The sequence below is a fragment of the Hippocampus bargibanti genome, linkage group LG05 (genome assembly GCF_051943395.1).
Source record: "Hippocampus bargibanti isolate YZ-2025 linkage group LG05, ASM5194339v1, whole genome shotgun sequence".
Lineage (NCBI taxonomy): Eukaryota > Metazoa > Chordata > Actinopteri > Syngnathiformes > Syngnathidae > Hippocampus > Hippocampus bargibanti.
In genome coordinates, this window is record NC_142738.1 from 26,683,047 (window position 1) to 26,707,433 (window position 24,387).

At 40.6% G+C, this 24,387-nt stretch overlaps 1 protein-coding gene across 1 annotated transcript in view; it reads right to left on the bottom strand.

Moving 5' to 3' along the window:
* Positions 1 to 5,243: 5,243 nt before the first annotated feature.
* Positions 5,244 to 24,387, bottom strand: part of LOC148898353 (transcriptional enhancer factor TEF-1-like) — a 58,527-nt gene continuing 39,383 nt past the window's right edge. The window contains exons 6-12 of the mRNA XM_088997516.1: positions 21,568 to 21,617; positions 20,636 to 20,697; positions 19,314 to 19,438; positions 15,919 to 16,092; positions 11,436 to 11,576; positions 7,341 to 7,493; positions 5,244 to 7,259 (exon numbers count right to left, since the gene is read on the bottom strand). Coding sequence (XP_088853642.1) covers positions 7,146 to 7,259; positions 7,341 to 7,493; positions 11,436 to 11,576; positions 15,919 to 16,092; positions 19,314 to 19,438; positions 20,636 to 20,697; positions 21,568 to 21,617 — 819 coding nt within the window. The 3' untranslated portion in view covers positions 5,244 to 7,145. The remainder of the gene's footprint in view (positions 7,260 to 7,340; positions 7,494 to 11,435; positions 11,577 to 15,918; positions 16,093 to 19,313; positions 19,439 to 20,635; positions 20,698 to 21,567; positions 21,618 to 24,387) is intronic.

The following is a 24,387-nucleotide window of genomic DNA, read 5'->3' on the forward strand; positions in this document are numbered from 1 at the left end:
TTCAAGCGGAGCTCTCCAACTCTCTCTGGAGCGTTTCACAGCCGAATGTGAAGCGGTTGGGATGAGAATTACCTCACCTCCAAATTTGAGATAATGGTTCTCAGTCGGAAAAGAGTGGAGTGCCCCGTCCAGGTCGGGGAGGAGATCTTGCCTCAAGTGGATGAGTTAAATTATCTGGGAGTCTTGTTCACGAATGAGGGCGTGAGGGAGCGAGAGATCGACAGGCGGATCGGTGCGGCGTCTGCTGTGATGCAGACTTTGTAACGATCTGTCGTGGTAAAGAATGTAGATCGAACGGTAAATTGGGAGCTTCGCTTTTTGGCTGAGCTCTCAATTTACCGTTCGATCTACATCCCAACCCTCATCTATGGTCACAAGCTATGGGTTGTGACCGAAAGAACGAGTTCCCAGATACAAGCGGACGAAATGAGCTTTCTCCGTAAGGTGTCCGGGCTTTCTCTTAGAGATAAGGTGAGAAGCGCAGTCATCCGGGAGGGGCTCGGTTTGGAGCCGCTTCTCATCCACATAGAGAGGAGCCAGATGAGGTGCCTCTGGCATCTGATTAGGATGCACCCTGGACGCCTCCCTGGTGAGGTGTTCCGAGCATGCCCCACTGGCAGGAGACCCCGGGGACGACCCAGGACACGCTGGAGAGACTATGTCTCCCAGCTGGCCAGTGAACGCCTCGGGATCCGCCAGGATGAGCTAGAAGAAGTGGCTGGGGAGAGGGATGTCTGTGCTTCCCTACTGAAGCTGCTGCCCCCGCGACCTGACCCCGGATAAGCGGCAGAAGATGGATGGATGGAAGTTCATACAATGGCAGATGATTATTTAAATACTGTATTTTCCGGTGTATAAGGCACACCGGAGTATAAGGTGCACCCCCAATGAAAGGTTTATTTCCAAACCTTTTCCATATGCCTGTCTAAGGCGCACCGGAGTCTACGGCACACCTTAAATCAGGGGTCGGGAACCTATGGCTCGCGAGCCATATATGGTTTTTTTGATGATTGCATATGGCTCGCGATAAAACTAAATACATATTTTCGTTTTTTCGCCTTTCATTTCCCGTTGGGGCTGCAGTTGGCGGAAAGCGCAATTTTGATTGGATGTCACTGAGCTAGGTTGGCCGAAAGCCCCATTTTGATTGGATGATAGTGGCCGTCATGTTGAAACCGGTAAACGCCCCTTTAAATGAGCCCAACTAGTGCACTTCAGCGTTAATGCACCGGAGCATTAGAGGAGAGAAAATGTTCTGATTCTAATTTGCAATGATACAATACCATTGATGAAACAGTCGAATGTCAGTGACATTTTAACAAGCCCCATGTTAACGTTAGCATCAACATACTTCTGCGAGAAGTAGTTTGCAGATAGCAAGTGTGGAAGTTTATGAGCCGTGTGCAGGTTAGCTAGCAGTAACTTCGCCTCTGGACCAGCAAATTGAATTTCATTCCGATCGTTTGCCTGGACTTTTACCAATCACGAGGAACGGAAAACCATTTATGTTAACGGTGAGTCCTATCACGTTATTTTAAATAATACATTCTGATATTTTGTTGAAAAGTGGCCGCACGTGCACGCGTGTGTGTGTGTATGCGCGCACGCGAGCTTTTGTGTGTGCGCGCGTGCGTGCGTGCGTGTGGCTCTCACTGAAAAACATTTCTAAATATTTTACTTTTATTCAAAAAGGTTCCCGACCCCTGCCTTAAATGAATGACAAATGTTTTACAAATATAATATAGAAATATATAAAACTACTGACAGTAGTTGTAAATACCTGTTGTGGCTCTATATTAGGACACATACAAGTCGTATATGTGTGTAAGGCATCTTTTGAAGAAAATCAAGGCTTTTGGGTACGCCTTATACAGCGGAAAATACTATAGATTAAGTCATTTTATTGCTCAATCGGCTCACGGGCCCATTCCGGCCCATAAGACCAGCCCCGTGCCGAGTATAAAAATTGTGTCATTCGCTGAATGAGCCACCTTGCCTACACTGTCACAGTTTTACAAATTATGGACACAACTTGTCCGGAGATGTCGTTTGTCCTTTAAATGCCCACTAAACCTTATGTAAGTTCTCGTGGGCATCCCGGTCATCGAGTGCTTAGCACATTGATCTCACCGTGAAGAGGACCTGGATTCAATTCCACCTCTCTGGCCTGCTTGGGCTGTCTCTGGATCCTCCGCTTTCCTCTTACATTCTAAAAACATGCATGGCAGGTTGGCAGAGCGATCCAAATTGTCCCGAGGTGTGAGTGTGAGAGCGGATGGTTGTTTGTCTGTGCCTTGCGATTGACTGGCAACCGGCTCAGGGTGTCCCCAACCTACTGCCAGAAAACAGCTGGGATATTAACCAGACCCCCCACGACTCTACCAAGGATCAAATGGTTCGAAAAAGAATGAATTATTAGATAGTACAGTACTCATAGTCTGGTTCCCTCCAGTGTTCACAAATAGCATTACATCGCTATTTGTGTATATAGAATTATACATAGAATTCCATCCATCCGTTCATGCATTGTCAATATCTCTTGTCTTCATTGGGATGGGACCCGTGCTGAGTTGACATGATTTTGGGCGCTCACTTTCTTGACCAAAGGTACATCCTCGACTTATTGCCGGCCAATTGCGGGACACATTTACATACATGTTTTGCTTGTGTAAATGTTTTTGATGGTTTTTGCAATGTAGACTGGTGGCAAATTGTTACCTTTTGTCTTTGAGCTAATACTGTAGTTACATGGCAGTACATGAATTCAAAAGACGGGACCTAATCCACAGTCAGTTTTACTGATAGACAGATGAATAGTGACAAAAGAGCATTTAGAACTGGCCATTTATTTGAAAGTGAATCGCATATGCATACAAAGTCTCTACAAAGCTAGAAAATATCTAATATACTTTAGTCATGTAGGGAAAATGTTACAAAGCAAAGATCAGACCCTGTGTGGTACCAATTGAGACACCATTGGAGTTAGGATTCTCCTGCATGTACGTAGTCTTCTCTTCACAAAATAGCATGGTAATTAGGATATCAAACGTATGTAATAAACATTATTGTCACTTTTATACAAAGCACCTTAAAAAATAACAACACAGACAAAAAAAAACAGCCCCATTATTCAAAGTTGGAAAGCAAACATTCAAGGCCATTTAAGGACCTGTTACTGGATTTCTGTGCCACGGATGGTTCAGAAATCTCCCAAGAGAACACGAACAACACTTAATCCTTGACAAATTTAGAAGGTGAACTTTGAAACCATTTGAAACATGTGAAATATTCACCATTTTGCAAGCAGGGCTTTTATTAACTACCGTAGTAAGGATGTTATTACACTCGAGGACTGCAAAGAAAGTTGATTAAAAAATGTCACAAAGGTATGGTTTGTTTGTTTGTTTGTTTTATCTGACTTTTTTGCTACTTTTGGTCGTCTTTAAATGACAGGATTTGTTGGACACCATTTTTCAGGATACTTTTTGATTTTTGCTGCACATTTTTTTCTTTCCAGTTTTACAAGCAAAATACAAGTCGATGAAAACATGTTTTTAAATTTATGAGTAAGTGCATACATCTTAATCCCAAAATGTAAACATGTATCCAAGAAGGTGTTCACTGCAAATGGGCCAGTGTTAAAGGTTCGAAAAACACAAAAACAGAATCGGTGTGGCATTAACACAACTGCTGTCTTGGATGTAACACTGAAATATTGTTAAAATGGTGTCATCAAGATTCAACTAATTAAAATTGAAATGATGTATGCCATGATTGAAGCTCATTGGTCAGTTGAGACAATTTTCTTCAGCATCATGATGGCCTTAGATTAATTACCATTTTTTTGGTCAAGAAAGCATAGGCCGCTAAACTGACGAGCTCCATGTTTATTCAAACATTTCCGTGACTTTTTTAGTCCAGCTGACTCAATTCAGTCCAGTGAGCGCCATTTGACAGTTGCTTGGCAAGCAATATGTGGAATGTCCAAAATGTAGGTAAATGAGATGACAACAAATGGCTAGTGTCTTTAAAGAAATTTGACTGCAAGAACAAATTTGTGTGAAAAGTTAATGCATGAATTGTCTTTTCTTCTGTAGCGCCCCCCCCCCCCCCCCAAAAAAAAAAAATGACCTCACCAATCAGTTAAGCACAGATATACCAGCACTGATTTGGATTGGGAGGAATGTTGGTGCCATTTGACTGTCATTGCTGGACAGGTCCGAGGCGCTTGTGTTTTCTTTTGCCCCTGAGTTGAGTGCTGTTATCAGCAGAAAGGTCAGTGATGTAGAATGGATGTATGGAAGTCTTGGGGAGCTGATGGTGAAAAGAATTGAGCTTCAGCGCAGAATGACGATTTGTATGTGGAACTGGGAGTTGTGGCTTGGAATTGAAGCGGATTTACATGGAACAGGAGATGTGAGACAATCTCTTTTTCGTCAATGGATGCGACAGCTTCTTGTTTACTTTCAAAATTTAGCTTGTAGCACACGTGTGCACATTTTCAGCATGACATCCCTGATCCACCGGTGAAAGGTCACTTTAGTCTTGTCTTCTTTCATCTCTAACTGCTTCAGAGGATGCTGAAAATTGGTTAAGATTGTATGACTGTCTGTGTCTTATGTGTTGTGTTTTATTTTCTTATCATGTTATGACTCCAACATGGCGTAGCAACAGTGTGCTGCCTTTACAGCAGCTCCTTATATGTTGTTCTTCTACTTTCTTCCTTTCATAACTTTGCAACTGTAAATTGGGAATTTCTCCATTGTGAGATGATGAAAAGTTTTTATTCTGATGAACAGCCTAATTGTTGAATTAACACCAGCACATTTGCCATGAATCATTTGGTGGAGACATACTGAAAACATGAGAGCTGTTGAAGCTCAAAGCAGTAAATGGGTGGTTAATCTGTAGAGCATTTGTTGAATTAATATACAAAGTGGAACCAAGCACATTGTTTGCATTGTTTTGAATGAGGCATTTGACAGTGTCCACCCTCAAGGATATCACGATACCAAGTAAAACACACGAGCAGATGCTACTACGCCAAATGATCCCAAGTGTTTTATTTACAATACAATAGTATATGGGAAGGAAAAACAGCTACAATGCAATTGCTAGCGGACACCGAAATGAAAAAAAAAAAAAAAAAACGGCATTCCAATGGGAAAAAAAATGGCTCATTCTCTAAGTAATTGTTGAACACTTATTCCCCCCCCCCACCACACCCCACACCCCCCCAAAAAACTAAAAATAAATAAAGGAATTTAGGGATAAAGAGAAGACACTTTAGTTTCCAGAAAAAGGCACTTCATGCCATTTAACATGACATGGCTACAATACGTAGCTTTTGGTTTCTAATATCATAAATGTGGCGGCCCGGTAGTTGAGTGGTTAGCACACCGGCTTCACAGTGCAGAGGTCGCCAGTTTGCGTACCGGTCCGGCCTCCCTGTGTGGAGTTTGCATGTTCTCCCCGGGCCCGCGTGGGTTTTCTCCGGGTCCTCCAGTTTCCTCCCACACTCCAAAAACATGCATGGCAGGCAGATTGACCACTCCAAATTGTCCTTAGGTGTGAGTGTGAGAGTGACTGTTGTATGTCTTTGTGTGCCCGGAAAATGAATATCATAAATGCATTTCTTCCTTAATAGTGAGTGACCTAATAAGAAAGAAAGTACTGCCTTTAGTTGTTTAATCTGCCCGAGTTGATAACTGACAGAAAAAGAAAAAGATCAATGATGAATATGAACAATACTAGACTTTAAGCCTTTTTTTACGGCCGCAAGACGAGGGCAATGTGCAGTCTAACTGTGTGCGTTATTATTTTGCTTGACTTTGCCCTATTAGAATTGGGCATAACGCAGCGTTTGCACCTTTGTGTGCTGTTGTGGGGTGGAAGTTGACTTTTCACGGTCTGAGTTTAAAAATCAGATTGGTCGTAGAGTAAACATGACTTCACCATTCTTAATGCTGCTGAAAATAACAGAGCACAAACCCCTGAGCTAAAAATGCGTAACAACTGCAATTGGTCCATTGCCCTGTCGTGGAAATGTGTCTATTTTTACTGTGAGCGCAGACTGCTTTCTGTTACTAAATTGCCGGATGACTCATGGGCGCAGCAAACTCTCAAATGGCCACGACAGCGCCTCAAAGACATTGGACTTGCAATGAAGTTATCGGCAAGTCCGTTTTGACGCAGAACACAAGGGCACCAGTCGACTAAAATAGCTCCCTTGGGCTCTTCAAACACATTAGCTGGTCCACCTGTTTTACAGCACACGTAAGCTGTTGTAATTCCACTGAATGGCATTGAGTTGGAGGGAAATCATCATCTTTTGTTTCTTTTTTTTCCAAAAGCATTCTAACTTGTAAATCTTAAGCAACTGTATTATATAAAATTCACAGTGCTTTCCAAAAGATCATTTCCAACATAGTTGGTACTTCACATCCTCACTACATCTAAATCAGTGCTATTTCAATAAAATGTACCTGAATTGTTAAATTTTGCTTAAAATTTCTTATGAACATACATTTCTGATAGTTTAATGGCATTACAATATAGGGTGTATATATAGTTTCTATTCATAGCAATGTCCACCATTTTTTCTTCTTTGACAAAAACATACAAAATGGTAGAAAATGTTGATTATTTTCTTTGGGACCTATCTTTTTTTGTGTGTGCAAGTCTATCGTTTGCAGACTTGCATTGCCACCTGTACAAAACAACTGCTGCACGAACCATGTGACATTGTTATTCCCCCTAAAAATGAACCTGCTATGGTTATTGATGATACACAGGGTCTGATCTCAAACACACACACACACAATGACGCAGGAAGTGAGAAATATTTGAATTTGTTTTGTCTTCAATTAAGTAAGAAAAAAGGTCAAACAAGTTGCAGTAAATAGAAGCGTGGCTTTGGGAGAGGTGTTCTTAGATCGTTTACATATCTGATTTATCTGGTTGAATTGGAGCTTGTCTCGCTGTAGTTGTGACGGAGCAGCTATTTGTCTTTGTGGAGTCGTCACAGTTTTGTAGATTTAATTTCAGATCAAGTCGGATGTCTTCTACATTGAAAAGGCCATACAAGTGTAAATGTGTGTGCGTTTGTTTAGGCAGAGGACAGGGAGGAGGGGAGAGGGATGATATTATTCCTTGATAAGACGATAGATGTGGTGCTGTGCTCCATGCTCATTGTTTGACACCTCAAACACACAGGCCATGCACAGCAAGGTCTCCTGAGTGTCCCTGTTGCTCACGACCTAAAATCCCCAAATATGAAGAATCATCAGAAATGCATCCTTGAACATAATGTCGCCGCACATACTGTGTTGTATGCTCACCAGCAGAATTGTGAAGTTCTCCAGTACACTGTTCATCATGTATTTCTCTGGCAGGTGTTTCAGCTTGTGAATAAAGTTGATCATGTATTCACACATCGGCGAACGACTGATTCTGTAGACGAAATGTCCATTTTCAAACCTGGCGTACTCCGTCTGTGGGAGGAGAGGAGAAACGTGTCCAATACTTCTAATCAAAGACAGAATGTTCACACTTTCTGTCCGCAAAAGGGCGACTGAACTCATTGAACAGGTCAGATCATATATATATATATATATATATATATATATATATATATATATATATATATATATATATATATATATATATATATATATATATATATATATATATATATATATATATATATATATATATATATATATATATATATATATATATATATATATATATAGTAAAGTCTCGTTATATCGATATTCAAGGGAGTCCGAAAAAATATCGATATAACCGGGACTATCGATATATCCGACCCTTTTTGCATGTAATTCTCTCCGTGCGTGCATAGAAATAGTATCGATATAACCGGGACTATCGATATATCCGATATCGATTTAACGAGACTTTACTGCATATATATATATATATATATATATATATATATATATATATATATATATATATATATATATATATATAGTTATTACGATATTATTTTCGTTTCCCTTGCACATTTCTAGTCTTTTTATGTATAATTAGTACCGTTTAGTACGATACCCGGTTGTTACGATAATCCGGTTATTACGGTGCTCCTTTTCATCCCCCGCCGGCCATTTTTGTTGTTTACATCGATATATCCGTCGCGCCATTGGTCAACTTGGTCACGTGTCTTGTTACGTGAGCCGCCATCGGTCGCGCCATTGGTCGACTTGGTCACATGAGCCGCCATCGGTCGCGCTATTGGTCGACTTGGCCGTGTGACTTTGTCACGTGACACGCCATCGGTCGCGCCATTGGTCAACTTGGTCACGTGTCTTGGTTACGTGTCACGCCATCAGTCGCGCCATTGGTCGACTTGGTCAGGTGACTTGGTTACGTGCCCAGCACTCGTGTAGCAGAGCCATTTTCATTTTCAGACGCTAGCTCGTGTGTAGCAGACGAGATTGAAGTGTTTGTGTTAAAAGGTAAAAATGGGAAGCAGAAGAAGATTGATGACTTTTTTAAATTGTATACATAATACAGTAAGATGTAAGCGTTGCAGTTTCCCTGTTGTGTTATGTACATGCCCACTGTACTGTATATGAATGCAATCGTTTTTTGCAACAATGTTTCTTGTTTTGTCTGCTGAAGCGCAATGATTTTGAAAATTATTAACATTCCATACTGTGTATTAAAGGACAGCCGATGTCACTTTTTATTCAAATGCAAATAAAAATGACTTCACGCCAAGACGTCTTGCATTGCTTGTGAATCCAAACAATGGCTTCAGATTCGGATAATATGCTTTCTTGTTACACATCCAGTTATGAATATGTTTCAAATACACTGTAGTTCTGAAGATTAAAGCATACATGTTTACAATCATTAAAGAATTATATGTGCCATTTTGAGGCAACATTGGGGGAACAAAAAAGGGAGCTAATGGCCAGCTCCGTTTCTTATATGGCGCTTGGCTGCCCTCTTTTGGCGGCTTTTGTTTAATGCAGTTCGGCGCAAGATCGGATATATCGATAGTCCCGGTTATATCGATATTTTTTCGGACTCCCTTGAGTATTGATATAATGAGACTTTACTGTATATATATATGTAACGGAGTTGTGCACTTAGATTATTAAATTATGAAGGAAGTGACGCAACGGCGCACAGTGTGTCCTGCCCATAGTTTCCAGAACAATCTCGAGGAGATTCAGGGTGAGTCGCAATTTTCTGTTGGTCTCGATTAACACGCATTTTCATGACAGTATCTTATTTTGTTTCCGATTTTGTACTGTCTAGTGTTATATAATTAGTTCCCTTATTCATTTCGAGTGCATATGACTTTTTGTGTCATTATTTACTTCACGTTTTGTACTTTGGAGCACATGTGCTTCATAGTGCTTTTCTATTGCGCAGTTAATCACAAGACGAAACCCATGCGACTTCATCCATCCCTTCTGCCATACTGTGTTGCAGGTAATAATTGTTTCATTTCGTTTTTATTGAACAATATTTAGTTTCTTGTGTCGTGTGTCATTTGCCCGTGAGTGTTCGTGGCGGGTTGAACTGTGCGCCAGCCATTACAAGCGCACCGCGTGTTCTGCCGAGTCTCCGCCTATGATGCGTTCAGGGACATCTTGTAAATAACACTGAACTTGTGTTGTATTCTCTTTTTCTGTAAATAACCACTATACGATCACACGTTGTTAATTCTGTTTTGTTATGTACAATGTTTTGCATTTGAGAACAATCTCGAGGAGATTCAGGTTAATCACAAGACGAAACCCATGCGACTTCACCCATCCCTTCTGCCATACTGTGTTGCAGAAATAAAAGAAATAAAAAGACACATCCACGCGTCTCGTCTTCATTAATACGGCAGCATCGTGGAGATGAAGGCAGTCACTGTTGTGACACCCGTCACATATATATATATATATATATATATATATATATATATATATATATATATATATATATATATATATATATATATATATATATATATATATATATATATATATATATATATATATATATATATATATCCCAAAAAGCAGGCAGGAGGGAGCAGGACGTTGTTTGACAAATTGTGTTAAAATAAAGGTCAGCAGGAACAAAATGTAAAACATCAAAATCATCTGAATGGAAAAAATACAAAGTAGCAAAAGAAGACCAAAAGTAAAAGTCCGCCAAGGTTAAACAAACACGTGCACAGCATGCAGCAAACAAACAATGAACCGGCACCGGATGGTCGTGCCGGGTGTCCTTTTAAGTGTCAATGATTAAACGACCAGCACCTGCGAGGCTGCAGGCAGGGCTGACGTTGCTACCCGCTGGTCGCCAATCTGATCGGGACGACCAGCACCTGTACAGGTGTAGGCGGGGCCGACAGCGCCCCCCGTTGGTCGCCAACCAGATCATGACATATATATATATATATATATATATATATATATATATATATATATACGACCGGGTTCCGTTCCGACAAAACGGTCGTAAGTCAAACGGTCGTAAGTCGAGATCCATTCAAAATGGCCCATGTGACGTTTACACTACAGGATAGTATACAATGTCAATCTGTTGTTTTTATGAAACATTTTCTATATATTATATACCAACCTGGTGACAATTAAATTATAAATCGTATAATTTTTCATATTATTGATTTTTCTTACTGTGTCGTTTTGCTGACCCAAATACGCACGGCTTCCCACGCATATGCGCTGTTGAAAAATGGCTCTCCCCGCGCCCGAATGCCGACGGCCGACCCACCTCGGCTTTCGCCCAGGCCGGTGTCTGGGGGACCCTTGACCCGAGTGCCGACGCCCACCTGCCTTGGCGTCGGTGGACTCTCCACCTCGCTGGTGCCATTGTGACAGGTAGCGCAACAACATCACGCTCTGGCTGGCCAAAATTGGCATAAACGTTTGTGAAGAAACAGTTATTTTGTATCCTCATATTGTGCAATGCATCTGGCAACGCAGCCTCAACGCTACATATAAAGGACCATCTGCAGTGATAAAAAAAATAGTTCTCAATGCTGAGAGAAGCGGTTGCTCTCTGTGCTCCGGCAAATAAACATCCTACTTGTTCATCAATCAAAACAAGAAGGACCGTCTCGAGTCTTTATTCTACCAAATACATCGCAGACACGTTGCAGATGTCAAGAGCGTTGCCACCGTAGCAGTCCCAGTCGTACAATTTTTTAAAAAAAGGGTCTGGCGGTTGTGGTCCTAAGTGTGGGTGGTCGTAACTCACACAGGTCGTAAATCGGATGTTACCTCTACACACGCACACACACACAGACGCACACACACACACATACACACACAGCTCTCAGTGAAAAATAGATTCCTAGATATTTTGTTTTTATTTTAGTCAACAAGGTTCCCAACACCTGCTCATAGGGAGTGTAATGAAAAACAGTCCATTCTTACCTCCACCTTCTCGACGACCTGCTTGCCAAAAGAGCAGACCTTGGTTGAGCAGGTGATAGTCATGTTCTCTGAGCTCTCATACTGGCTAGTGACGCCATAAAAGGCCGCGGGGTCTTCTTGTGCATTGTAATTTAGGTCAGCCTAGCGAGATGAAAACAACAAGAAAGATTGTCGTCAAACCACACAAATGAGAGGAAGAGACAACGTTCACTTTTAAGGATGATCTCATTCTAGAGGTTGTGTGGCTCAGAACGTTTGTGCTCGAATCAAAACCCTAGTCCAACAGCTCTCTCTGCTGGCTACAATTGCCCATACAGGAGCCTTGTTCAAAATGGCATACATTGATAGTTAGCCTCAAGTTTCAGATTGTAGGTTGGGACAGAATAGAATTGCATCACATAATAATACTTTGATATGAATGTGAATTCGTTTTTAAAAATTGCATAAAATAATCCAAATGTTAAATATAATAAATAAGATATTGTAAGCAAGGCATCGCTCTCTGACACTTCTTTGTAAAAACATTATTACCGTTGTAATAATGCTTTTTAAATGCGATTATAAAAGTGTGGGGAAAGGTTTGTGGCTAATTTGTTTTATACATGTTTTGAACTCACTTCCTCCCAACATTTGTAACATCGATTGTCTTCCCACCTTCAAGTCCCATCTCAAAACCCACCTATTTAAAATTGCATTTTCTATGTAGCTCTCTCTCTTGTTTATATTTATAATTGTATTTCATTTATTGCATTGTATTTGTGATTATATTTGATTTATTATAGTACCTATGCTTGTCTGTGACTGTAAAGTGTCCTTGAGAGCTTTGAGAGGTGCTTAAATGTAATATTATTATTATTATTAGTATTATTATTATTATTATTATTATTATTATTATTATTATTATTATTATTATTAGGGTAGTCTTGATATTTTAACTTATCACAGTACATTGTCTCATCCCAGGAACCTGCATCAGGGCTAGGGCTGCTATAGCCCGGTCAGAAATATGTGTAGCACAGTAGGGCCGCTCGGGCTTTTGGTAAATTAGGTACAACTGACAAAACCCCTGTTGTCCTGGTAGATTAAAGACTAACCCTGAACAGGTCACCAGCCAATCACATAGAAAATTTAAAAAAAAATAAAAAAAACATGCAGAAATTTGGTACAAATTAAGAATCTTAAGAATCATTTTAAATGACGTAAATGCATATGTGTGTGTGTGTGTGTGTGTGTGTGTGTGTGTGTGTGTGTGTGTGTGTGTGTGTGTGTGTGTGTGTGTGTGTGTGTGTGCGTGTGTGTGTGTGTGTGTGTGTGTGTGTGTTTTTGTCCAAACAGTTCAGCAATCAAATTATTGGGAACCTCGATCGACCTAATTATTGGAACTTGGTTGTTTTCGCAAAACAACTTTTGTACTGTTGTTTGTCCAACATCATGTTATGTAACACCTGCACAGGGTAACAAGATCCAATAAATGTGCTGCATCAAATTTATTCTGGGGTTACAAAGCGTTTTATTTTCACAAAACAGGGTTTGTCTTTGAACATATTATTTGACAACACTGCATCATTCCATGATGTTTTTTGTTGTTGAGACTTTGAAATGAGCATTTAGCTAAATAGGAAAATGTTTTAATCTCTTTTCAAACTCCTTACTGAACAAGAAAGGTTTTTTAAATAAGAAAACAAAATGTGTACATAATATATCGTTCTATAGTGTAGTATTTTTTTAACCATCTGTAAACTTCATGTAGAATTCATCCAACAAAAGAGGGAAACAACACCATAATGAGAATTACGTTGAGGCACAGAAAAGGAAATATTGAGAGCAGACTAATGAGAACACGTTGCTCCTCAATGACTAATTGAGAGAAGTGAGGGTGGTGAGCACTACTTGTAATGAGTTCTTCAAGGTGTGTTGGGATTGCACGCGCGTTCACAACACACACACACACACACACAAACACACACACATCCATGTGCTTCTCTGTTGAAGGAGCAGAATGTATATAGGTACTGAATACAGTTGTCACAGGCTCACATGATTCACATGACGGTTTTAAAATACAGATTTTTTTTTGCAATACAGTATTTGGATGTGTATTTCTTGAACCACTTAAAGGACAACCGACGTCACTTTTTTGTTTCCTAACTGACATCAGAAAAATGTTTTATAGCATCTAAAATACCCAAAACACGCAGTATATTTTTATTCAAATGCAAAACACCCACGAATATGTGTCCAAGTGTCCAAAATCTGCAAAAAAATTGAGCTGCGAATTGGGCATTTCCAGAAAGTCCCGCCCCCAGTTCGTGACGTTACGCCAAGACGTCTTGCATTGCTGGAGAATCAAAACAATGGCTTCAGATTCGGAGAATATGCTTTCTTCTTCGACATCCAGTTATGAATATGATTCAAATATATCTGAAGAGGAAAGCATACATGTTTGCAATCGATTAAAGAATTTATTCTGTGCCATTTTGAGGCAACATTGGGGGGAAATGACTCACCCAAAAAGAGGCAGAAAATGGCCATCGAGCTTAGTCGCCCTTTTCTGGCTTTTTCTGGTGCAACACGAGGTTTTCAGACCAAACAAGCATTGATGTGATGGAGGGACTGCTACAATGTGTCCTTTTTTCGGTCAGGGGCGTTCCTTCAGTGACGTCACCAAATCAAAAACAAGACTTCCGGAATATTCAGCACGAGTCTTAAAACGTAAAATATAGCGATGTGCGGTGGAATCTTTGTAAAATCCGCTCAGTAGAAGTCATTTGAAGCAATTTTACAAATTATGGACACAACTTGTCCGGAGACGTCGGTTTTCCTTTAAATGTTTTGTCCAACTAACTACGATTGTTTTCCTTGCTTGTTCGCAAAGGAAACCAGTCTCTGAAAAAAAATGTGATATTGATTTAAAACTAAATTATACTGTTCATCAAAAATTATTGCTGAGGAAAATCTTCAACTTCCCTGGTACTTGCTGTCCATTTCTTGAGTCTCTAAATAATCCATATCGAATCACACACACTTCCTCGTGACACCTCTTCAACGTACCTGATGTTTATTGTTGTACTGCCTTACAATGACAAAAGAACGAACCAGGGGCTTTTGCTTCCCAGCTCGAAAGTTTTTCACATTGTGACCCATCAAAGTTGAAATAACACACCCACTTAAAGAATACAGGAAAAGCTGTCAACATTATATGACTATTTGAAGATATTTTCTGATAAATCGTAAATCTTATAAGTCGGTAACTGTTGAGCCTGATCACGACCCTGATGGTTTGAATCAGGCGTTTTGAAATATGGACACATCCAGAAACAATGTGATCTTTTTTTAATGGCTCTGGTTCTTGGTGAATGAGTTGGAGACATTTTATTGGCTCAAAATAATGATAGCAGTTGGGAGAAAAAGCTCATTCCCAACATCATCTGCCCACGTGGCCATCTAGTGGCTGGAATCATTCTGTGGCTTGAAACAGTCGAAATGCAAAGCCGAGTTTCCAGATATCATACTAAATCATGAAAACGGGGAAAAGATTAGCGCTACCCTGAGCTCAAAGGAGACAACATTGAAACCCCTTCCCTTTTTCTTTTCTCTTCCTTTCATAACTTTGCTGATGTGAAATGTAAATTTCTCACTGCAAGACGAATAAAGGTACATCCAATCCAATCCAATACATCCATATTTTATATGATAAATTACTTGAAAATCCAACAATAACAAATATTTCCAAGATGTAGAAGGCAAAATTAAAATAATCTATTGTGTCATGAAAAAAGCCACTTTTAAAGGCTTGATATCTCTAACAACTGTATACCTGTACACATATGCTGATAAGTGGAGTCAGACTACAAGGATTTACAATTGATAAGTCTGTATCTAGCTAGCTTAAAAAGACAGATGAGGACCTCCAAATATGATTTAGAAGTTAATGCGCAATTACTGCATCCAAAAGTGGGGGTGGCTCTCCAACTTGAACAGACCACACCTCAAAAAAAGTTTGAGCTTGGATGTTCTAACTTTGGATTCTTTCATTCGACATTCATTATAAGGTATGAAGAGTATAAACGTCAGGCAAATTGAAGAGGTGCTACTGGAGAGGTTGACGAGAAAGTATTCCTGAATCATACCACAAAGAAGCACCGTCCAATCAGTTCTGTTCCATTTAATTGTGCTTAAATAATCACAACAGATTTTGGGTCTCGGTGATGTTCCAAGTCAGATGTATTCTTAATGGGAGATGGAGTAACATGGGAGTGGGGAGATGAGCAGGTGTTCAAACAAAGCCAGTGTGTGTTCATCACTGCACCACTTCAATTTCGCAGGTGGAAAGACATCACACATATGGAACATAAACATACACTCCCACCTGCTGGCGCACCCTATATTGGACAACATTGAGGCCTATTTGAAGTTTGAATTAGTCCGGTTTAGAAACAATAAATATATAATATGCAACAAGTTCAACTGAGTTCTAACTCACCCAAAATTTGATGAGATAAAAAGCGTTTGGAGGGCCCTTTGCAAACAGCTCCTTCAGGCCACCTTTCTTCTCAGGGAACTTGTCGTAGATTTGCCTGATGTCCACACACTCCAGCAGGGGGTCGGTGTAGCTGGGGTTGCTCTGATTGATGTGCACAAACAGGTGCTTGTTGCACTGAGGAGCAGAAAATAATGGACAAATCAGACAGCGACAGACACAAGAACATATACAACCAAAGTTGACGTTTATGGCATCAAGGTTGACAATTATGGCATCAATGTACTGGAAATGTGTGATATGAATTCTTATTGAACAGCTTCAAGCCATCAGTAGATTTTCACATTGCCTCGTCACACAACGGCAACAAAATTGTCCAGGTCTGTCATCTTATTGTAACTATTAAGCTATTTGTGGTGGGAGTGTGCACGTGTGAGCGGCAGGCAGTATGAGAGAGAAACACACAGGTTTATGTGCAGAGTAGTGAGGCGGGTGTGTAAGGTGCAAATGAGAGAAAAAATAAAAAACTTGAGTATAGTTTAAGGAGGGAAGGGAACAAGTGCCATAGGTACAGCTATCTCAGCCGTGTAATGCTGGCCAGACTCTTGTTTCTTTGGTTAGCGAATGCCACCATTGCTGGCAATTGGATGACAAGTGCCATCAACGCGGGACAGCAATGATGGCCATTGCATAGACTGCATTTCCCAAAGATGCAGCAAATAATTTTCCAAAGGCTGCACTGATCAGAATCAGAATCAGAATCAGAATCAGAATACCTTTATTCGTCCCGCAATGGGGAAATTTGCAGTCCACAGCAGCAATTGAAGAGGGATGGGGTTGGGGTGGGAGTGAAAGGATAGAAAACAAGATATTCTAAGCATAACAAAATAAAAATGTCAACTGTATACTGTGCAAATGTAGATGTGCAAAAACCGTTCTATAAACAAGACTGTACATAGTGCAGAATCAAGAGATGCATTTAGATATATTGCAACAACCCATATTTACAAGTGTCCAGTTTTTTTTTTTTTGTTTTTTTCACATGATGTATGAGATGAAGTAAACCATACAAGCTCATCAGGAAAGGCACCTAGTGTGACAAAAAAAAACAGACTGAAAATGGCTTGGGGACTTGTGTAACTCTGCCCACAGCATTGTTGGGGGTGGAGGGAGGGGAATATGCATGTGTGTGTTTGTGTTAACACGCTTCTCTTTAGCAAACAGCTTTATACACGTGTACGCTCGACAAAATTTACACCTGTCTCACACAGGTGTGAGATATATAGTGATACCTCGGTTTACGAACCCCTTGGCTTACAAACTTTTCGGTTTACAAATGTTACATTTCTGAAAATTTTATCTTGGCATATGAACTTTATCTTGGCATACAAACTTTTTTTGTACACGGAGCTGCCTCAATGAGTGATGTGTCGTTCACGAACGAGCCCGTTCTTCAAACATCAAAATGGCAGCAGACTGTTTTTGTCTTCTATTCCCCTCCCCCAGTTAAAGCCACGTGATTGGTCAAGAATGCAGCAGCAAAAGTGGGTGGTTTAAACATTAAAGAGACAGGTAGACAACAGTGAGAGAGTTTCAAATTTGATAGTTCAAAGGCAGAGTGTAGACTGCAAGGTTAAAATGTCCTATCAATCAGGCTCCACAAAGAACCCGCACGAGCCATCTGTACACTTGATGCAAAAAGCTACCAACCCAGCTAAACAGAATACAATTGATGAGGAACTAGATACAATTATCACAGAGAAAGCATCTACAAGGGATCATTCCTCAAGATGGTGAAAGAAGAAGATTACGTTCCTCATCAAGTGTTTAATGCTGATGAAACCGGCCACTCCATTCCATCAAGCCATCAACAACCATCACGGCTTACACAGACGGAACATCACAAAAGTCAATAAAACAACTTTATTATACAGGACAGTTTACTTCTTTAATTATAATACCATAGCACATTTATTATACATAAAATAAGGTGTATTTTGTGTAGTTTTAAGGCTTAGAAAATTGGAAACAAGAAAATTATGTTTTATGGGGACCTGGGAACGGATTCTTCTCATTTTAATGGTTTCCTATGGGAAATACATTTTTGGGATACACACTTTTCGCCTTAGACACGTCTGGGAACCAATTAAGTTCGTAAGCCAAGGTATCACTGTACAGGTAACATCTGACTTACGACCGAGTTCCGTTCCGACCAAACGGTCGTAAGTCAAAATGGCCGTAAATCGAAATCCATTCAAAATGTTGAATAGAGACACAGTGCTAAATGACCTGCATCCCCCCCCCCCCCACCTCTGGTGCCATCACACGGTTGATTGCTGTGAGATGCTGGCTGGCTGGCCGGCCAAAAATTGTGATATGCGTTGCCGGCCTGCTCGCGCGTAACGGTGCCAGGCTTATAATTAAAATTAAAAAAATAGGGTCTGGAGGTCGTGGTCGTAAGTACGGGTGGTCCTAAGTCGAGCCGCTCGAAGGTCAGATGTTACCTGTACATTCATTTATTCATCTTCATGACTTCTTTATCCTCACGACAGTTACGGGTGTTGCAAGAGCCTATCCCAGTTGTGTTTGGGCACTAGGCGAGGGACACTCTGAATTGGTTGCCAGCCAATCGCAGGGCACACTGAGCCAAACAACAATTCGCTCTCACACTCACACCTATGGACAAATTAGAGTGTTCAATCAGCAGGAGGAAAATGGAGGACGCAGAGAAAACCCACGTAGGCCCGGGTGAATAGAGAACATGCAAACTCCACATAGGGAGGCTGGACCGGATCTTGAACTCACGACCTCTGCACTGTGAAGTCGGTGTGCGAACCGCTCGACGACTGGGCGGCCTGTGTAAGATATATTGCAACAAAATACATTGGTGCAGTATATTACACAATTTAGATTTACAAGAAGAGTATACGCAATATAAGTTGGCTGGTTTGAACTTGTAATTCATATTAACTGGGCTGTGAAGGAGTTAAGAAATGTCATTTAATTAATTTAGTTTATTCAAATCAATCACACACAACATAGAAATTCCGATTAACTCAAAACGTGCTCAGAAATTCCCATTCACTATCTAAGCTTTAATCGAAAATATATCAATGCGCGTTGATTTTTTGAAGTACTCAATAATGTGTCTGCCTGTTGTCTGTTGAAATCTCGTGTGCATTAATTAAAGCTAATAAATAAATAAATCGTCAGGATGAATGCCTGCCGCCTGTGTGTGCAAGGCAGAAAATGGCATTGAATCTGCTGTGTGGCAGCATGAACGATAGACTGAAGAGCTTTAACAAGGTTAGTCATACGTGGAGACATACAATGGAGACTGTGGGCCACGTGTCATCCGAGTGTGTGTTTATGTGCGCATGTAGGTTTGTGGTACTGACTGCTTCTTGGTCCCGGCGGGTTTCCAGGAACGACGAGAACTCCACTAGTCTTAGTTTAGTGGTTCCGATGGAGCGACCCTGCCATGCTGGTTCTCTGTGTGACTCGGCTGCTGGGCGCTCATAACCTGCACCACGCACATGCACGCACATGCAGAAAAGTAAGCAGGGTCAACATTAAATGATTTTTAATTACAAATGAAAGCAATGGCATTGATTTACATTTACTCTTTCACTGCCAGATGTGCAAAAATGTGTCTACTCCACTGCCAGGGTTTTTGTCATTTTCACTCAAATTCCAGGACCCACAGAATATTGAGTTTTAGGACTACATGAATATTCAATGCAGCGTAAAAAAAACCTTAGACTCTCTTCTTTCATCAGAAAAAAAGTTAAGATCTAGCTTATTTGGTTCTGGAGTAATATGAGGTGCAGGTAGGGGCAGCTGTACAAAAGGTAAATGCTGTGCCCTCGTGGTAGGGAAAAACATTGTCAGAGGTCTAACCAGTGCTTTATAGTGCTCCACGTCATATTTTCAATTCCTGAATAAATTCAAGAATGGCAGTGAATGCGTTTTTAAAAAATGTGAGGCAACAGCCCTCAAATAATATACCATCATGGTTGACAATATCAAGTTAGGCCATCTCTGCTGGCTGAAGCACTCACCTTCATTTACAACCTGAAATGGAATGTTTATTCAATGTTCTTGTATTATTTTATTCTTAATGATGTACATTCTTTGTGTGTGTGTGTGTGTGTGTGTGTGTGTGTGTGTGTGTGTGTGTGTGTGTGTGTGTGTGTGTGTGTGTGTGTGTGTGTGTGTGTGTGTGTGTGCGCGTGCGTGTGTGAGTGTGTCTGTGTGTGTGCGTGTTGCCATGTCAGTATCATCTGGTCGGAACCTTCTAAATCAGTGGTGGTGGCTCATGTAATTTCAACTCTGTGAGCACTTGAACCAATCAGACTTCTAATTGCCCTCCAAGGTGTTCTCTGATTGGTTAGTCAGAGCAAGGCAAGGTTGACGCGCAAAGATGTCGGAAGCACAAATTACACAAATTAATAATACTGCATTTCAAAATTAAAACAACATAATAGTAGGTGTGTACATGCATATTAAATAATCTAAAATTGATTACTACATACAGGAAATTTGAAGGAGACAGATGAACCCACTATGTTCTACCCGGGACCTTTCTTCAAAGCAAGTCTTGTGGTGACCTGGCCCAATCAAAAACTACTCTATGAAGAAGAAGTGGCCTGAAGAGCGAGCAGGAGGACCACCCGTTCGCTTCAGAGAAAAGAGATAAATGGCGTGCGGTTCCTCTCACCTGTGATTGTGGTGGTCCCTGCTGTCTGCACTGAGTAGGCTTGCTGCGAGAACGGCTTGATGCTGAGAGAAAGAGGCAGAAAGAAAGGGCGCTATTAAAAGGCTGAAAGGACACAAGACACAGCATGGCCAGTCACATTGTACCTGAAGCGTATTGAAAGGGATTACAGGGTGTTCTGTGACTTGGAGGAACACTTGCACAAGCAAAAGAGGTCAAGAGGGTCTAAAAGCTACAAAGGTTTCATCTCATATTAACTGGTCCGGGTCGTGTGACTTCAACTTGAACTGCTTATATGCTTAGAGACAGGAGGGTTGAATCTCAATTTGGTAAATGTAAATAAATTAATCTTTCCCACACAAGAGAAAGATGGCTTTCACAACTGCTTTCATTGTAGCAAAGCTCTTGACAGAAATTCAAAAGCACTACATCGAATATTGATCCACAGATAAGGTGCAAAGGATTGTCAATTATATAGTTGTATTAAGTTCATCATGTTACTTGATATCTAATTTAAAACCCATTCTTTCCTTCCAGACAGTGTTTTTAGGTGTTCAATCACCTGACATGTTTCGGCGTATACTTCCGCCTACGTCAGTGTCCGAAACATGTCAGGTAATTGAACACCTAAAAAACATTGTCTGTAAGAAAAGAATCTATTTTAAAGTAGGATTGTGGACTTTTGAGGAAATGAATGATTTTAGGTGTGTCTTATAGTGTGGAAAATACAGCATTCCAATTTACCTTTGACCTATTGTTCTAAATACCAACTGAGCATGGCACACATCAAGAGGAAGTTAATTGGAATTAATGGGGGCAAAGGTTTGCTTGTTAAAACATTGATTAATGAAAGGCCACTCATACTCAGTATAATGTGATACACTTGATATTGAAAAAAGGTAAAACAGCTTGAAAGACGGCACAATGTGACTTACTCTTCTGAGGCAGAACTGGACTGTCCTCCAGGGATCATTCCCTGCCACAGCTGGAAATACAAAAATAAATTAGTCTTATAAAATCAAATAAGGAATTGTATAATTGCACATTACAGGACCAGAATGAAAATACCCAAGAAATCGGGGAGGGTATTAAATAGGATATCTCAACCTCAGAGGTAGGAAAGCCTTCCTTAGAACCCTCAGGGCAAAGCATTTTGGTGGAATTGAGGAGACCTTCATATGTATTCTTCCCATTGATTCAAAACGTCCCAAGTCTATGTCAGCATTGCCCCATCTCCACTATGCAGTGTCGATGTTGAACTGCTTCCTCCCCTGAGACGCAGCGGCAACAACAAAGGTAAACTCCATTCGGCCAGCCAGTAACGTCAGCTGCCTCAGAATTCCCGCAGGCCAAAAAGGCACAGGAGGACTTCTTCTGCTTGAGGGAAAATCCCATCACTGGTGTCCACCAACAGGCTCGAAAGGTGTCGACATGACAGGCATTGATCCCCTGAAGGACAGAGCTCTGGTAGATCACCTCAACAATGGGGGTACGGAACATGGTTCAGTCTGATTCAATTACCCCTTGCCTCCCCCAAGACGAGCTGAAAGTCCTTCAGACAAGAGACTCTGCCAAACGTTTCCAGCACACCATCATTGGTCGCCGCACGTGTGACTGCCAGGTTGGACTGGCGTCTGCCCCCACCAACTGAGCCAACATCCCACCAGATGGTGGTCGGTTGACAGCTCTGCCCCTCTCATCACCTGAAGGTCCAAGACATATGGTGGCAAGTCCCATGACGTGACCATAAAGGTGTCCTGCTGCCAAGAAGAGACCCTTATAAACGAGCCACGATGAGCACAGAAATTCAATAACAGAACTTTTCTCTGGTTCTGATTGGGGCGATGTGCAGGTCTTCGCAACCTCATAGGTCTTCCTGTCATTGCATACATGATCACTGAGGTCCCCCAACAGTACGAGGGAATACCGAGAGGGACATCTCAATGTCTCCTCCCCCATTTTTTTCTTTGCTCTTTGTGTTTGTCATTTTTACTTTCATCCCATAAACGTATTTGCTATGTAACAGCCAACAATAGTCTCGACAGCCAGATCTGAATCAGACCAAAATGCCCCGCCCTAAGGATCCCTGAACAGGTCTGTCTTTACGACGGTGCCTTCTGCACTCGGCCAATGGTGCATACAAAATTCCTGACCGCTGGCATGAGTGGTGTGAAAGAGGCTTTAAAATTTCCAGGCTTGCCCCTGAAGATCGGATTTTGACACCTTTGAAATAATAATAATAATAATAATAATAATAATAATAATAATAATAATAATATAACTTCTACTTAAAAAAATATTTGGAAAAGTGATACTGGAAAAAAACATGTTGCATTCACGGGCATTCTATTGAAATAGAACAACATTAAAAAATGCATTATAGAAATCATTTGTAAAACTAAGAATGTTTTGAACACCAAATTATAATATGTATACATAATTTAGAGGTCACTGTTATATTTGTAGATAATTAGATTTGTATATATTGAATTTTGTGGAAATGCATGTAAAACAAAGCAGGAAAAGCAGAAACAAAAAAAAATGTTTGATTATAATACAGTAAAGTCTCGTTATATCGATATTCAAGGGAGTCCGAAAAAATATCGATATAACCGGGACTATCGATATATCCGATCCTGCGCCGAACTGCATTAAACAAAAGCCGCCAAAAGAGGGCAGCCAAGCGCCATATAAGAAACGGAGCTGGCCATTAGCTCCCTTTTTTTTTTGGGTGAGAGATGTTCCCCCAATGTTGCCTCAAAATGGCACATATAATTCTTTAATGATTGTAAACATGTATGCTTCAATCTTCAGAACTACAGTGTATTTGAAACATATTCATAACTGGATGTGTAACAAGAAAGCATATTATCCGAATCTGAAGCCATTGTTTGGATTCACAAGCAATGCAAGACGTCTTGGCGTAAAGTCATTTTTATTTGCATTTGAATAAAAAGTGACATCGGCTGTCCTTTAATACACAGTATGGAATGTTAATAATTTTCAAAATCATCGCGCTTCAGCAGACAAAACAAGAAACATTGTTGCAAAAAAAGATTGCATTCATATACAGTACAGTGGGCATGTACATAACACAACAGGGAAACTGCAACGCTTACATCTTACTGTATTATGTAAACAATTGAAAAAAGTCATCAATCTTCTTCTGCTTCCCATTTTTACCTTTTAACACAAACACTTCAATCTCGTCTGCTACACACGTTCTAGCGTCTGAAAATGAAAATGGCTCTGCTACACGGGTGCTGGGCACGTAACCAAGTCACCTGACCAAGTCGACCAATGGCACGACTGATGGCGTGACACGTAACCGAGACACGTGACCAAGTCGACCAATGGCGCGACCGATGGCGGCTCACGTAAAAAGACACGTGACCAAGTTGACCAATGGCGCGACGGATATATCGATATAAACAACAAAAATGGCCGGCGGGGGATGAAAAGGAGCACCGTAATAACCGGATTATCGTAATAACCGGGTATCGTACTAAACGGTACTAATTATACATAAAAAGACTAGAAATGTGCAAGGGAAATGAAAATAGTATCGTAATAAGCGGTACTATCGATATAACCGATATCGATATAACGAGACTTTACTGTATTTAAAATGCATAATATATTGTGCCACTGTATTGAGAAGCTTTTTGAAAAGAGAGAAACCAGTTAAACATAGGGGATACTTGTGTCCATAAAGTAAGCGAATGACTAACATCAAGCAATTTTTGGTTAAAAGC